Source organism: Eleutherodactylus coqui, chromosome 6, assembly GCF_035609145.1.
Source record: "Eleutherodactylus coqui strain aEleCoq1 chromosome 6, aEleCoq1.hap1, whole genome shotgun sequence".
Classification (NCBI taxonomy): Eukaryota; Metazoa; Chordata; class Amphibia; order Anura; family Eleutherodactylidae; genus Eleutherodactylus; species Eleutherodactylus coqui.
This window is the reverse complement of record NC_089842.1, coordinates 150,624,438-150,639,686: the sequence shown is the minus strand read 5'-3', so window position 1 is coordinate 150,639,686 and position 15,249 is coordinate 150,624,438. Positions and strand designations below refer to the sequence as shown.

The 15,249-nt window shown below is 44.5% G+C and overlaps 1 protein-coding gene across 1 annotated transcript; it reads right to left on the bottom strand.

Moving 5' to 3' along the window:
• Positions 1-2,390: 2,390 nt before the first annotated feature.
• PSMC6 (proteasome 26S subunit, ATPase 6) lies at positions 2,391-15,249 on the bottom strand. The gene is made up of 14 exons (XM_066607979.1): positions 15,092-15,249; positions 13,546-13,625; positions 11,199-11,238; positions 10,155-10,207; positions 9,035-9,102; positions 8,357-8,471; positions 8,184-8,271; positions 5,676-5,737; positions 4,758-4,881; positions 4,414-4,475; positions 4,219-4,339; positions 4,071-4,151; positions 3,891-3,962; positions 2,391-2,837 (listed from the first exon to the last, which is right to left on the bottom strand). Exons 1-14 carry the CDS (start codon positions 15,216-15,218, stop codon positions 2,719-2,721), a joined length of 1,212 nt encoding a protein of 403 aa, XP_066464076.1. The 5' UTR covers positions 15,219-15,249; the 3' UTR covers positions 2,391-2,718.

Sequence of the window (15,249 nt, the reverse complement as noted above, 5' to 3'; positions counted from 1 at the left end):
TCCAGCGTTTCAGCAACTTATAAAAATTTTCCCAAGATGGCCGCCGGCTTTTTTCCCATCGCTTGCTGTAGCCCGACATGCGCGCTCCCGAGACGCTACCAGCTGTGTCTCCCTGACAACTAGACACCCCGCAGCCGCCGACCGGACCCCGGGATTGAACGCGGCCGACCACGGCACACAGTCACCCACCGCCAGGCAGCAGGTAATCGGCGCTAGACCCCCCTGACAACAGACAAAGGCCCCCCCCCCCCCGCCAGCGGCAGCCCCCCCCCCCCCCCCCCCCGGCAAAGCGGCAGCCCCCCCCGGCCCATCACTTACCTGGGCGGCAGGACGGCGGGACAGCTGGGCGGCTTCTCGGGCGGCTGGGCGGCTCAAGTTTCTGCACCTTCCTCTAAGAGAGGATGGTACAGAATGGCCCGCTCCAGCGTGCTCCCGAGAAGTGACAGGCTCGTCTGCGCATGCGCAGAAGAGCTGTAGCGGCTCGTGCTGAGAGCAGAAGACCAGACTGCGCAAGCGCTGTCTAAAAAAGCAAGCTGCCAGCAAATTTAGACGGAACCATGGAGACGGGGACGCTAGCAACGGAGCAGGTAAGTGAATAACTTCTGTATGGCTCATATTTAATGCACAATGTATATTACAAAGTGCATTAATATGGCCATACAGAAGTGTATAACCCCACTTGGTTTCGCGAGACAACCCCTTTAAGTCTCTGCTGCCTCCTCTCACATCAATAATCTATTTTTCCAGACACGTGCTACTCCATATGCATGCACAAACCGTGTGTTTTTTTAGCCCCGGCATTTCCTTGCCGGCTGGCATCCCCTTTGTGCGCACATCAGTGTCCTTTACATGCGGCAAGCTACTTAAGCAAAATCAGTAGGCCCAACAAATACCCACCACAACCCAAAAGCTATAGCATCTGGCAAGTTACAGCTGTTGCATCCCTACACCTTCTTGAGCCTCTCCACCCAATGTTCTCATTTCTAACCTGAATCCAGGTGCCTGAGGTTTGCTCAGCACTTGTTATACTTTCACACTTCACAGCTATATGCCTTTAATTAAATGGGCAGATATAATGGTACTATGAATGGTGATATGTTACTTAATGCTACAGTCACATGAGCACAAAACGTGCACAATAGGTATCGAGTCCCACCCTTGTGAATGGAGTTCTACATATGAGCGAGGTTTTTGCCTCACTGATGCTGTGCGGTAAGACAATTACTGCCTAGCCTATTTTTTTCATGTTCCCTTAGGGCACATCAGCCATTGCTTTCAAGGGAATAGTCAAACATCACTTGCCAATCTGATGAGTTATCACTACTTGTTTCATGCACCGCACATAAGTGCAATATTGGGCCAGGTTTCTCAGCCTGTTATCACACTCGCCCATGTGGAGTGTAGCCTTAGTTTAAGGATTAGACCTCACTAATATACTGCAGTAAGTGTTCATTCACTTACATGTTTATTCAACAATTTAATTCTGACTATTTTGTTATGAATTAGGCCCCATCCCTCCACTGCTATGCATTTATTAACCAATCAGCACATTATGCCATGAACCATGCCCCTTATCCACACCACTAGTTTGGCATCATTATAGTGTAATAGGTTTTTGTTTAGTCATTTTTCTATTCATTTATTGGCATGATCTGTACTAAGGTTTGTGTACCCTTTTAGATTGACCAGCATTTTAGTACAGGGTCCACACTTAACACCTTTACACACTTTATCGGTACCCAATTCTGTACGCTCCATACCCCACCCCTTCCCTTTATATTTCAATTTTTTACTATTTTATCAGAGTTATACCCCTTTCCATTTTAATATACCAAGAACCCATCGAAATGTAGAGGTTTCCATGCATACCATTACCCAGCACCATATTTTTCTTCTTTACCACCACCATTCTGCAGCCTTTCAATATACACCTTTGTGTTGGTCCACACCAAGTGTATTTATGCACTAGACCCCTTTGATAATCATGTCCCCATCTCTGTAGTGTTATATACACGGGTTTGCATTGCATTTTATTTTGCATATCTTTCAATGACCTGTGTACCACTTTTAGTTCTGTATTGTACCCTTTTCCTTCCCCTCCAGACTCTTACCAGGTGTATTTACAGCTTGCCATCCAGTGTAACTCATGAAGAGGCGCTCGCCTTGAAACATGTTTACTTGCTGGCTGGCTTTACTGAAATAGAGACTTCTGTTATAAGAACGTTTTTTGGAGGTTTGTGCCATGTAACAGGTTTTTATCCGGTGTCTTAGGTAGATTAGTCTCATTCAATGGGGCTATGCTGCATCAAGAAGTAACATGCAATAAAAGGTTAACATAAAGCCACCAATTACTTAAAGGATCTGATTCTTACACTCAGTTAAGGACAAAATCCGATTTAAACATGTTTATTTACCTTGGAAATAAAGGACAAAAGGCAATTGATATAAAATTTTACGAAACACAGTAACTCTTAAAATCTGCTATTTCTTTACCTCCCAACTTTACTGCCATGATCCAGCAGCAAGGATTTTCTTTGCAATACATGAACTGCATAGAATGTTGTATTGTTGTTACAGAACCCTTTGTGTAGCAGACGTCTTCCAGAAATCAAACTACTAAATTCGGACGATGTTGTATGTACTTTTAATAGACAACCATACCCTAGAGGAGCAGAACCTCTAACATAAGCCAAATATCACCCATGCAGTCTCTGTACATTAGACAGGCTTATAATCTAATTTGGACTCCAGTTTTTTGGAATCAGCAACTTTCCTGACAGCTTTCATGAAGTCTTCTTGAACGACAAAATCATGATCTGCTCGAATGGCGAACATCCCTGTATTAAGACAAAAAAAGAGAACATACCAGTGAAAAGAGTAAGACTAACACTACAAGCATACAATACTAATAGGTTACCCCTTGCCATATTTATGGGAAACTAAATAAAAATGCGCATTTGGCATCACTGCGTCTGTAAAAGTTTGAACCACCAAAGTCATGCATTTGCTCCACATGAACGTAGTCAGAAAAAGATACACTAGAAATGCGCTTTTTTGGTCACCCTGTCTCCAAGGGGAAAAAAAGCAATAAAAAGTGAACAAAGTTTTATGTATTCTAAAATGCTACCAATGCAGACTACACGACATCGCACAACTGTCGACGGGAAAATAGTTATTGCGCTCAGAAAATGTTAAAAATGTAATATATTTGAAGAAAAAAAAAAAAAAAGCTAAACTATAGGTTTGGTATTGTAGTAACCGTACTGACCCATAGATTAAAGTCACATCATTTTTTTTGCAGTTTGTGTGCCATAGAAACAAGACGCATCGGCAGATGGCGGAATGTAATTTTTCGTTTTACGCCACTTAGGCTTCTTTTTTTTTTTTTAAGTTTCAGTACATTAGCCAGATTCCTACTGTATACTGATGTACAATGGTAAATACCCTGAAACAGCTGTCTGCATAGAGTTTGGCTTTGCCTTTTCCAGTCATTGGTACAAGGCTTGTATAAAGAGTATCTTTGGCTTGAAGGAATACTTCCAATAGGTGGTGCTGTGGAGGTATTATTCCATCTCCCTTAATACATTATATTGTACATCAAATAGTACCATTGAAAACTACAACTCGTCCCACAAAAAAGTTTTAAAAAAAAATCAACCCCTCAACTTGATGGATAAAGGGAATTAAGATTTTTTTTATTTTTTTTGGGGGGGGGGGGTGGAATGATAACTTGGCCCAACACCTACATAAAATGACAGTATTCAGAAGACTTTATATGGTTTTCAAAGTTCTACCCTATACTATATAATCACTCTGAATAGAGTAAAAGATTCGTTTGTTGAATTATACAGAGACATATGAATAAGATTAATTTTTCACTAATTCCTTACCAGCTTCAGTACACACATTTCTCAAATCTGCACCATTAAATCCATCTGAAAGCTTCACAATTGCTTCATAATCTGCAATAACACCAATACAGTAAAATTGTGCTCCTGCCACATGGTACATACACAAGATAAGACCGACGTAGTGACATTCGTTTCAGTAAAACCATTCTTGGCAATTACCTATTTCTCCATGTTTAGTAATGGGACCTGCATGAATCTTCAGAATATCTAGCCTGGCTTGCTCGTTGGGTAGTTCAATATCTGTAAATACATAATATATTAACTAGGCCAAAAAAAAAAAAAGATAGGGGGGAAAAAAGTTACTTACGAATTTTACGGTCAAGTCTACCCGGGCGCAACAAGGCTGGGTCCAGTGTGTCTGGTCTGTTAGTGGCCATGATCATTTTCACTCTGTGCAGAGTGTCAAATCCATCCATTTGATTCAACAACTGGCAAAAATAAAGTGTGTCAAATATATTGTGGATCATAATACCCCTAGAGCGAGACATTTAGAGTCGCATACCTCCATTAAAGTTCTCTGAATCTCACGGTCAGCTGAAGTGCCCTCAGAAAACCTTCGACCACCTAGCAATAGTACCAGAATAAATAATGTCAGATTATGTTACCAAACAAACGTATTGTTGGGTGTGGAATGAAGTTTTATAAGCTACTTAAAGGCATTTTTTTTAATCCTTTCTGCAGCAGTGCTTTATAACAAACCCTGAAGAACAGTATGCCTTCGCTTTATAGGCTTAATGTTGTGTGAACAGGGCTCAAACTATCAAGACACCCCTTTCAATGTGCCCTATTAAAAAGGCACATCATAAAGGGGGATGCCCACCCAGGAGTTATGCCAAACATTCTTACCTATGGCATCAATTTCATCCATGAAAATAATGCATGGCTGGTGGTCCCTGGCATAGTTGAACATCTCTCTAATGAGCCGAGCACTTTCTCCAATGTACTTATCTACAATAGAACTAGATACAACCTAAAAGGAAGAAAAATAAGTTTAGTGTTTACCACAAATTCAAGTTATTACCTGACCTTAGTGGTCTTATCAAGAGGGTTCTGGATGTAGTGTTCAGGTCGAGTTGGCAGTTGTTGTGTAAGCTAGGGATACACAGTGCTTTTGGCTTTTAAGGCGATGGTACCAGAATTTACGGTTACCCCCTATCCACAAGATTGGCTGATCAGCAAGTTATCCCCCATATCAAGAACGGGGTCCTATGCTCCCATCTTCCTCTCTGCATCCCCTGAAGTGAGGAGACTGAATGAAGTGCTGGTCATGCAGGTGCACTAACGCTCCAGTCACTGTCAATGGGACTGCCAAGATACCCGAGAAGCATCTGCTCAATAGTTGTGATCAGCCCAGCACACGTGCATCCGGTGTTCTATTCAGAGTAATGTATTGTAAGAGGAAGCAGCAACCCCTTCAGTGACAGGAGAGCGGGACACGCTAGAGACTGTCAAGGGTCTCAGAGGCAAGACACGCACCAATAGTAAAGTTATTCCCCATCCTGTGCATAAGGATAACAAGACGTTCTGGTACAACCCCTGTAAACTGGTCACACGACTAAAGATCGCAGTTTAGTTCTGCGATCTTGCAGTGTAATACAGCTCAATAGGGTCGCATTTTGCCACAACTGCGTCAAGTACAGCTACATCATGGGGGTTACACTACAATTTTTGGCTGTGTGACATGTTATGGCACTATAGCTCTAGTCTTGATAGTAAGTGCTGACATAAGAAAACGACCACATGAGTAAATGTAATTTTACATACCTTTAAGAAATTGCAATCCAGCTGACTGGCAACAGCTCGAGCCAGGAGTGTTTTTCCAGTACCTTGGGTAGGAAGCAATAGCAGACAATGATATGAAGTTATCTAGTATCAATTACCATCCAGGCAATGCTTCTCTCCAAAATTCCCTTCTCTTTATGCAACAGACTTAAATAAAATTTATAAAAAGAGTTTTCAGAGACAACCCCTCTCAGACTGGACCTCTGGGAGCTGAAAACCAAGGGTTCAGCTTCTAGAAAACAGATAATTTTGGGAACAGGACACAGACAAGGGAACCCCCGTTCTTGGGATCAGTGGAGGTATTGTGAGACCCCACCCCCAACCTATAAGACTAATCTGGTACAACCCTTTATGACGGTCAGTTACATCACGGAGGTTCAGGGTTTGTTGGGAGGTGGATCGGAGATCAATCCTGCTCCATACAATGCAGGCACCAGCTGTTTCTTACAGCTGATACCTGCCTGCAACAACTATGGTCAGCAATCTTACTAACTATTTAAATAGGTAGATTTCTGAAAGCGATATTTCAATGCCCAGATTGCAGTTCGAGTTCCCAAATGGCCCCCTGCAATGAAGTTGCACAATGCAGTTTGGTTGCCATGACAGCAGGGGTCCTTCTAAAGGCCCCCAGGGCTGTCACTGCAGATTACTCATCAAGCCATGCCTGTGGCATGGCTCGATAGATTGCCTGTCAGATCACATTAGAATAAATCATTGGATTACATCATACTGAAGGAGCAAGCAAACCATCACAAGTTCATGTCCCCCTATGGGGACTTAAAAAAAATAATCCAAAACTATGTAACATTTGGTATCGTAGCATTTGCATTGACTTATAGAATAAAGTGGTCATTTTAGTTGTGGAAACCAGACAACTCATTTCACTTTACTTGTAATGCACTAAAAACCTTAAAGGTTCCCACAAGACTCATTAAGAAACCATACATACAAATGCCTAGGATACAAATAGGCGTGATTTTGCCATCACAACAAAACATGTTGGGACAGTATTAACTAACTAAACAGGAATGTGGGTCCTTTAAGGAAAAATAGGGTTTTCCCAAAAGTGTGTGGAGCCGCCTTTTTAGGGTGATCACCCCACCTTATTCAACATTTAAAAACAGGGCATAAAAAGTGTATAGGGAGGACAACAGGCAAATAAAAGGGTCCCACTCCCTTTCCAGAGACCTGCGTTTACCCTCTGGAATTGTGGGAAGCCTTTCTGAAATTACTGGGGTGAGTAATCATATAGCATAAGTAATAAGATAACCACTTCTCGTTTCTGCTACCTATATAGCATTTGGTTGCTTAGCATGGACTAGATTATATAGGCTAGCATAATTGAGATTGGTCATATTTTTAAATTCACTTTTTCACCATTTTTAAAGGCTATTCTTGATATCACCCAATCTAGTACTGACATTAATCACTTCTATTTTTTGTTTCAAAATATTTTATTGAATTATTTGAGATTTAAACACTTTGAAAGGCTTTGATGAATTCCCCACGCAGGGGGTGGCTAGGAAAACACTGGAATGAACTAAACATAAAATCCACACACCTTGTTGAAACATACAATGCGAGTCAAACACTTTTAGGGCTCATGTCCACGGGGAAAATAGGATTTAGGATCCGCAGCGGATTTCCTGCATGCGGATCCGCATCCCATAGGGATGCATTGACCACCCGCGGGTACATAAATACCCGCGGATCGTCAATAAAACTGATTTTAAAAAAAATGGAGCATGAAAAAATCTGGACCATGCTCCATTTTCATGCGGGTCTCCCGCGGGGACAGCTCCCGCGGGCTTCTATTGAAGCCTATGGAAGCCGTCCGGATCCGCGGGAGACCTAAAATAGGAATTTAAAGCATTTACTCACCCGCAGTGGACCGCGAAGCTCTTCTCTTCCTCACGGCCGCATCTCCCTTGCTTCGGCTCGGCGGATGTGCCCGGCGCATGCGCGCGGCACGTCGACGACGTGCCGCCGGCGTCAGGAATTCATCCGCCGGCCGAAAATGAAGATCCGGCCGTGAGGAAGAGCAGAGCTTCGTCGCCCGCGCCGGAAAGGTAAATGCTTTAAATTGCTATTTTCGGCGCTCATGTCCGCGGGGCAGGAGGGACCCGCTGCAGATTCTCCATGGAGAATCTGCAGCGGATCTGATTTTCCCCGTGGACATGAGGCCTTAATCTCCCTTCTTCCCTCCTCCTGGACCCCCCCTTCACTCTTGCAATGTGTTGTGTCCACTATAGCTTCCTTCCCTCCCCCCTTGAGCCCCACCTACCCACCAAATCCCCCTCAACTGTTTTCACTTATATTTTGCATCCGATAGCCCAAAATATAAAGTATATTGTGGAAGTACATCATTGCATTAGTTTATATGCAATCAATTGCTACTAGCAATGGCCCCAATGGGCTAATACACATTACAGCTCGTCTATTTTGAAACAAGCTACTACAGGACTTGGACAGCATTAACTTTAGATATACCTGGCGGGCCATAGAGGAGACAGCCTTTTGGAGGGATTATTCCTACACGCTGGAACAGCTCTGGATTAGTGAGCGGGAGCTCAATGACCTGGTCAATAAAAGATTAGGAAAATATTGTTCACCAAATGCAACAGCCACCATCATGAACACCGTATAAGTAAAATTATACACACCTCTCTGAGCTCTCTGATCTGCTCAGAAAGACCTCCAATTTCAGAATAGGACACATTTCCAGGGTCCTCGTGAGACATATTATACACAAGGGGATCCACCTCTCGTGGCAAGTAACTAGACAAGGGTCACAAGAGGAAGAAGTGGAAAAAAAGGAAGCATCTCTTGTTATACAAGACAAAAAGAAAAACAGAACCATGCCAAGATTCCAAAGTTTACTTTGGATAAACGCCTTGTAGCGCAGCTGAATCGAAGAAAGGGTATTCAGACTCTTTGCTGTTATTGCAGTGGGAAGTGATCACAGCATATGGTTCCTACTGACATCTATGATCTATATGTGCAATACAAATATCTGAGCACTTTACAAAGCTAGTGCACAGATCAATGCATTACAGAGCCACGTGTGCAGTTGTCCACTCTAGCTAATGGAGGAGTGTGTTTGGGTTAAAAGCGGAATCTCCTCTTAAGGGCTCCCACACACTTGCGTTTGCATTTTTTGTTAGCGCGACTGTCAATGGGACTTTCTAATGTAAAAAAGCAATGCAACTGCGTTTTTGGTGCATTGTGTTTTTAACATTATAAAGTCCCATTGACAATCGCTCTAACAAAAAACGCAATCGCAAGTGTGTGGGAGCCCTAACTAAGAAAATGTTATTAAAGCACTCGCTTACAAAGCTTACCGCATAATAGTGAGCGTTGTCATGTCTAAAGCTACTCTTGTTCCCGGCTTCAGTTTGCTTTTGTCCAGCTGGATAAGAAAACAGAAAATGCTCTTAGATCCTCCGAGTTTCCAGTGCGGCAAATACTTAAGGACTGGTACACTTTAGGCGATTATTACCAACCACTTTAACATTTTTATCTATTGTCCCATTCCAAGAGCCATGTTTTATTTTTCTCTGTCATTTAAAAGCTTTTTTTGTAGTGAAAGTAAATTTCTCAATAGAATCCCTTTTGAGTACATCTAATGTATTGTAGAACTTCATTTTAGAAGCCAGAAGTGCCACCTTGTTTGGGTTTGGTTTTTACAGCATTCACAAGTATTCGCCATGATAACATTCTCTGGATCAGCATCCTGTAAACCAAATGTCGTAGGGGAGACCAAGGTCTTTTTTTTAACACATAAGGTGCAAGAGGAGGGTTCCCCTTTTCATATTCTTATTAAACTTTACTTTCATCTCATTATGGAACATGAGCTGCATCAGCTTTGATCAGGGATAGACTACAGGGCAATACTTCAGCTGTGCCATGTATCCTCTAATAAGCCACTGTAAATGACTGACCCAGAGGCCACTGTTAGGCCTCTGTGTGCTATCAGAACCTGGCAATTGCATAAAGGGGTCCTGAATAGTGACAGGGGCCCCCTGCCTCTGTCAACCTCTTTAGAGGCTGCAGTCTTACTAAATGAAGCATCTAAAGGGTTAAACTTAGATCAGAGCTAGCTTTGATCAGACAGCTGAGCTCCACACAGGACACCCATGTTTGACTTTTGAAGCAGTATTTTAAAAAGGTGCATGCATAGGAAGAAAGCGGGCAACTGTAAAAAAAGGCGCATGAGTAGTCAATAGGTGACATTTGGTTGCTCGCAACTCATAGTACACTAAGGCAGTTCACCTTCAAATAAGTGGCTGATCATGTAATATAAAAAACCATGAAGTGGACAAAAATGAGCCCAGAAGTCAATAGCTGCTCAGGGGAGAAGCTTTAATGGCTGCTGTCTGCACCCCCATATACTAGAGTGTCTTATATAGATATTAATCAAAATAGTCAACATCTCTGTAAAATGGTTAAGTTGAGACTAACCTGTCGACGACACCCAACAACATATCTTGGCCCATTTGTAGCTTTGACGATAACTGAAAGATAATCAAGGTCAAATTAAATCTCTCAAATACTTTAACGATCCCACCAAAACCTACCTGGCAATATGAGAATCTAAAAAGTTAGCGATATTGTTAAGACTGCACATTTTATACACATTTTTGTATTCTACTGACATGTTACAGTAGCACCATATCAGTTGTCACTTTTCTAGTAGCTTCACATCAATTAATGACACCTATAGACAGACGGGTGTCACTTTAGGGAAATATAGCCAGCTCAATAGTCTAACTTACAAAGAAAACAAATGTAAAAAAAAACTTCTAACCTATTAAACTGTAGACAGATAAGATGGACCTTGTCTAAATTTGTCAGAAACTAACAGTTTTGAGGGATCATTTTGCAATAGCTAATAGGCTAATCAGCCCATTAGTAGCTAACTAGCTTCATTTGCATATATTTATAGAACAGTGGGTGGTCTGTTCTCCAAATACACCACTATTGTTCTACCACAGGACAGCAGCTGAAATGTTACTGGAGAACAAAGCACGCGGTCCCAATTATCAGGGACAAGGATTTCATGCTGAGCTCCACTCAATTGACAGAGTGCACGATGGGCACACATTTACACGCAACGATTATCACCCAAAGCTGGCTTTTGAGCGAAACAGAGTGTAAGAGGGCCTTAAAGCTCCTTTTAGACAGCAGTCTTTTTTGCACAAGCTGGTGACATCACCAGCTTGTTCACCCTCATGCAGCCTGTTTAGACAAGCCGATTCATTGTTAACTCGTTCACCTTTTATTCAGTGTTGCGCATAGTGAATGAGAGATACTGAACGAGAAGTGTTTAAACAGAATGACAAATGAGCAAACAATGACTTCTGCCTGCAAAAAAAAGAATGATGAACGAGAAACGACAGTTTCTGGTTCAGTTGCTAGCCTGAGTTTAGATTGAATCATTGTCTAGTAGCACCCCAAGGAAAGTCTTGCCCTTCTCTTCTTGCAGTTGATAGAAACAATACTCACATTTCTCTTCTGTAAGCTGCTTTAGGACTTCCCCAACAATCTGAAAATACCCAGAAATAAAAACACTAATCAAACAAGCACAAAACAAGATATTTTTTCATAAGTTTGATATGACACTTAAATGGGAAGAGAACTTCTATAAGGAAACAAGTATCAGTCCCGTACCTACAACAGTATTAGAAGTGTATATGTGTAACAGTACAGTAAGTATTACACACAACAGCCTTGTTATATGGGCATGAACATACTCCGTGGTTTATTTTAACAGTAGCACCTCTTAAGAGGCATGGAATCTTTTACAACTTCTTACTATTGTTCCAATGCACTTGAAATAAAAAAAGGGAGATTTCCAGTCTTGATTAAGGCTGTCTGTCCACAGGCATAGCAATATCCCGCAGCAGATCTCTGCCACCGGGGAGCAGGAGACAGCTGACGGTTCTCCGCACTGAGCCTATCTGACAGAGATAGGAGAATCGTGGCAAATCGCAGCATGCTGCAATTTAAATCCCACGAGCGGAGAATCTCTGATTCTCGGCTTGTTGAGGTCACGGCTGCCCTTTCCATAGCAACAATATGGAAATTTTCAGACAGCGATATTCACTGGTGATTTATTGGCGGCATCACACCCATGGACATGCAGCCTAAAAATCTATCATTTTGTGTATACATGCTCTATGCGTTTCCATGGTTAAGGCCTACAAACCCTGTGTGTCAGGCTGCATTCATATGGTAGTATTTGTAAGCAAAAACTAAAAAGGGGGGGGGGGGGGGGGGGGGGAGTTAACAGAAAAACTTATACATGGTCCACATTTTAGATCCACTCCTGGTTTGGGCTGACTAAGGCCACCTGCACACAGGCGGAAATCCCGTGGCGGGATTTCCACCACTGAAAGCCTGCATAGGAGTGGCTTACAATACGCACTCCTATGCAGACGGCCGCGCGGCAAACAAACCGCGGCATGTCCTATTTCTGTGCGGGGCTCGCAGAGCCTCGCACAGAAACGTCACTCACCCGGCCGCTGGCTCCGGTCTGCGCATGCGCCGGCTGCCCGGCAGCCAGCACATGAAATCGCCGCCGGGCGCGGGTGAGTACGCTCTCCTCCCTGCAGGCGCTCGGGTCGGGTCCCGTGGTAAGACTTCTCGCCGCCGGATCCGGCCCGCCGTCTGCAGGCAGCCTAATACAGATGCAGGTACGACCCAAATACTGTCATGTGAAAAAGGCCACAGGGTATGTTCATTCAGTGGACGTCTGCTGCAGAATCTCCCAAGTGCCTCATTAACTTCAACATGAATCCTCAGTGATACTATTTGGACGTAGAAAGGAAAGGAGAAACAAAAACCACTATAGTAACAGGTTAGTTCTTAATGCAGATTTTACCCCAAATCTATGACATGTGGATTTGCCCATTGAAGGGCTAAATCCACGTGTAGATTTGCAGGCATAGAAGTGCATCGCTCAGCCGAAGACTTCAGACAGTTTGAGGCAAAAGCTGCATGGATTCTGCCTGTGTGATGGTAGTCTTAGGATGCCTTCACACATGGCAGAACTGCTGCAGGCTGGCAAGTGGCAAAAGTACGCAATACCATTGCAATTTGCGTTGTAATATTCTGCCGCGTGTGAAAGCGCCCTTATTCTGACCCTGTAGTCTTGGGTTACTCCCTTTCATACATCCACTTTTCTACTATTTGTAGGGTAGCAATAGCAGGGACAGATCTACGGGATTAGACTACATAAGCTTGGTTTGAAGTCTAACTGCAGACAGATCTGCCTACATTTTCCATCCCGACAACACTGACTATAGATACAGCAAAGCTATAGGAAATGGTTGCAGAAGTATACACAACCTTTAACTACAGGACAACCAGACAGATCTGCAGCACCGAGGTCCCTAAACCCAATTCCATTTACACGGTGCGACTGTTGGCTAAACGCTCTGCATGAGCGGGTGACACTACCGCTAGTTGTTGGCACTCATGCAGAGCGTTTAGACAGGCAGATCACGGAGTATCCCTCACTTCTTGCTCTGAAGCGGGGAGCGTTTAGATACAGCAAGAAGTGAGCGAACCAGCCATGATTTTTATACTGGTTGAATATGAGCAAACGGAAAATTAATAAATAGTGCATGATACTAGTTTTATGTAAATGGCCTTTAACAAAATGAGCAATTGCGTGATTGTATGTTCTCCCTGTACTTGTGCAAACGATAGCTGATCAGACCGCTATGTGGCGACTACAATCCTGTCCGGCTCTACAGAAGAGGAAATAACCTGAAGTTGGGGATATTAGACCACTCACTTCTGTTATACAGACACATAGCACAACATATGGAACACCGTCATATATTACCTGCCCCACACTCTGCAGAGCCTTCAGGTCGTTTTCAGATTTCTCATACTGCTTAGTAAGTTCCTTTAACTGCTCCCTTACTGAAAGAAGAAATTTAAGGAGGTTAGGATAACAGAATCTGGCTTAAACTGTAGTTACTAGATACTTTTAGAGGGGTTTTCTGGGGTGGCCATTGGGTGCCTCTACTGAACGTGCCACATGCAGGTGTGCAGAGCAGCTGGTTGCCCTCAGCAGCAAATCGGTGGGGTTTCCTGGAGGCGGAGCAACACTGACCTGATACTGATGGTCTATTTCCTATATATGCCCTTAATCACCCCTGAGGCCCAATGTCCCCGACGGGCGGGTTTTAGTTATAAAATCCGTGCAGGAGATCCGCAGCTCTAGCTGGCCATAGGGATGCATTAGCATCCTCAGGGCAGTTTAATGCATGCGGATGTTTTTCCTCCTGGCGTGCGGATTGCATGCACAGGAAGAAATCGCAGCATGCTCCATTTCCTGCGGATCCTGCAGCAACGGCCTCCATTGAAGTCAATGGAAGCCATCATATCAGCAGTACACCTGCAGTTGCCGTTGCGCCACTGGAAGGCAGGAGATCCAAAAAGAAAGCGCTGTGCTTGTGCATCTGCCATGCTGAAGAAAGAACCGGCCGGCACAGAGAAGCTCCGGCTGAAGCGGTGAGAAAGTGTCCGGGCACGGCTGGAATAAGGAGGCTAAGGGGCTAGCCAGACATCTGCGGAGGTGTTGCTAAAGATGCAGTGAAAGAAGACGCTGCCGCTGTCAGACAAGCCTGCGTCATCTCTGCATGATGTTGCGCTCCGCAGTACAGAACTCGCGTCATGCTATGTATTGTCACATGGCCGTAGCCTCAGAATGACTTATTGTCTGTTTCGCCGCACATTGGCATCATGTTCTATCGGGCAGATATGGATTTGCCTACTAGAACATTGGAGTAAAAACACCGCTACAGCAGATCCAGGTTACGGAATTTTCTGGGACTTCTAGCTTTTTTTTCTGCTGACAACCGGGCAGCGCAGATCCTGTACAATTCAATGCAGCCCCCCACCCGTCCACACAGCGGGGATCAGCTGACTGGCGGGGATCTGAGCGGTGGGTGGCAGCATCCTAGAACCCCCCCTTACATAATGCCAGCTGCAGCGTTCACTAACAACCATCCCGGATCGGTATTAGACACGTCACAACCCACTGGTCTGACTGCGATCGTCACCGTCCACTCAGGCGACAACCGCTGCCCATAGCCAACCTGGCAGATGCCGCCCCCTGCAGTGGCCGCACCGGACATGGGCCGCCGCCGCGCTGGGTTACAGCGGTCCTCCGGCCGCACAGCCCGGCCCCGCAGTGTGGAGCTCCAAAGGAAGGAGGTGAGGAGCCGCCAGCCGCTCCAGGAGCCGCACCAGTCCCGGGAGCGCCGCTACAGGCCGGCATGACAAAGCGACTATGAGGCCGGGCCGTGTAGAGCGGCGAGCCGGCTCCCCGCAGCTCCAGAGCCGCCGGCCGGGGCACCGCAGGCTGACTGGCCGCCACTCACACTCCTTGAGGCGGCCGTCTATCTCTTTGTGTTCCAGCAGCTTCTTCCTGTAGTCCTGCAGCGCCTTCTCCCGCGGGTCCGCCATGATGAGAAGCCGCTGCTCATAGGGAATGCCGGGAAGGGCCATGGCCGCAGGGGGAGGAGTGCAGAGAGGGGAA